The following is a 1,524-nucleotide window of genomic DNA, read 5'->3' as shown; positions in this document are numbered from 1 at the left end:
TGTGGTGACAGTCATTGTTTTTTCATCCCGCCTTCAGGCTTACACTAATAATTACACCGGAAAGAGTGAGAAGAAAAAACACTCGCTAACAGCTAGCAGGCCATGTTTTGTGTTTACCCTGTTTACATATTCCATGAACATGTTGCACTGATGTATGTATACTGCATGATGATGTCTCCACCTCTCTTGACAGAGAAGTTGACAGGAGAGTTGACTCCCCCCCGCCCAACTCTGTCTTGTTACTCCCCCCCCTGCTCCTGCACCCTTCCCTCTCCCCATCCTCTCCCCTGTCTGCAGCACGTTTCCTCCCTCACTTTAACCCTGACGCTTCAGCCCCTCTTGTAGGCCAGACCCCGTCTCCTGAGGACGACACCATCATCAGAGACCTGCTTCCTGAGGACGCCGGCATAGATCACCAGACAGTTCACCAGCTGATCATGGTGCTCATGAAATTTATGGCCAAAGACCAGAGCAGTGCCGAGTCCGACATCGGCAGTGCCAAAGCTTTCAACACTGTGAAGCGTCACCTGTATGTGCTGCTGGGCTATGACCAGCAGGAGGGCTGCTTCATGATTGCACCTCAGAAGATGCGCACCTCTACCTGCTTCAACGCTTTCATCGCTGGCATTGCACAAGTAACTGAAATATAAGCTTATTATCACTTGTGTTTATAGCTGTAGCTTTACTGGTACTGTTTAGTGGTATGTTGTAAGAAATATACCTGTATAACATGCAAGCTAATGAACTTAAATGAACCCTCCTTCAGGTGATGGACTACAATATAGGTCTGGGGAAGCAGCTACTCCCTCTGGTGGTCCAGGTGTTGAAGTACTGCACATGTCCCCAGCTGAGACACTATTTCCAGCAACCGCCTCGATGCTCTCTCTGGGCCCTGAGGCCACACATCAGACAGATTTGGCTCAAAGCCCTGCTAGTTATCCTGTATAAGGTACTCTCTGAATTATTATGTGTCCGTATGATTTCATTGCATGGGATATTATTCATTCAGTCACATAGATATGACATACATACATTATTTATATTTTATGATATACATACGGCATGATTTACAAAGTAATACATCATAAGCTTGTAATATGTTTCTGTGATCCACAGTACCCATACAGGGACATGGAGGGTAGTAAAGTGGTCCTCCATCTAATCCACATTACTATCAACACACTCAATGCCCAGTATCACAGCTGTCGTCCCCATGCTACAGCAGGACCCCTCTATAGCGACAACTCCAACATGAGCCGCTACAGCGAGAAGGAAAAAGGTGATGCAAAAATAGGAATGTTATTTATCTCAGCAGACATCTATAATAGCTATAATTTGATGAATAAACAACAACAATTTCTTAATATATAGTCTGTTGATTGTGTGTATCAATGATGGTGTTGATCTTTGGAGTAATGTTAAGACTTTTCCTCAAAATAATTTGGGTACTCACTGCATTTTGAAGTATTTGCTGATTTAGGTTATTTTAGTTATCAACTTATGAATATAAATTGGTGTAGCATT

General features: G+C 43.7%; 1 protein-coding gene across 1 annotated transcript; it reads left to right on the top strand.

Moving 5' to 3' along the window:
• Nucleotides 1–193: 193 nt before the first annotated feature.
• Nucleotides 194–1,279, top strand: LOC111654428 (protein unc-79 homolog; the record flags this gene model as incomplete). The annotated part of the gene is made up of 3 exons (XM_023405440.2): nt 194–635; nt 767–949; nt 1,117–1,279. Coding segments are annotated over 3 exons (788 nt in total), but the record flags the coding sequence as incomplete, so codon positions are not given.
• Between the last annotated feature and the right edge of the window lie 245 nt (nt 1,280–1,524).

This window comes from Seriola lalandi, unplaced genomic scaffold (genome assembly GCF_002814215.2).
Source record: "Seriola lalandi dorsalis isolate HSWRI2012SDOR001 ecotype SW California unplaced genomic scaffold, Sedor1 jcf7180001974676, whole genome shotgun sequence".
NCBI classification, from domain to species: domain Eukaryota; kingdom Metazoa; phylum Chordata; class Actinopteri; order Carangiformes; family Carangidae; genus Seriola; species Seriola lalandi.
Note: the sequence above shows the minus strand (reverse complement) of the source record. Positions and strands in the feature narration are given on the sequence as shown.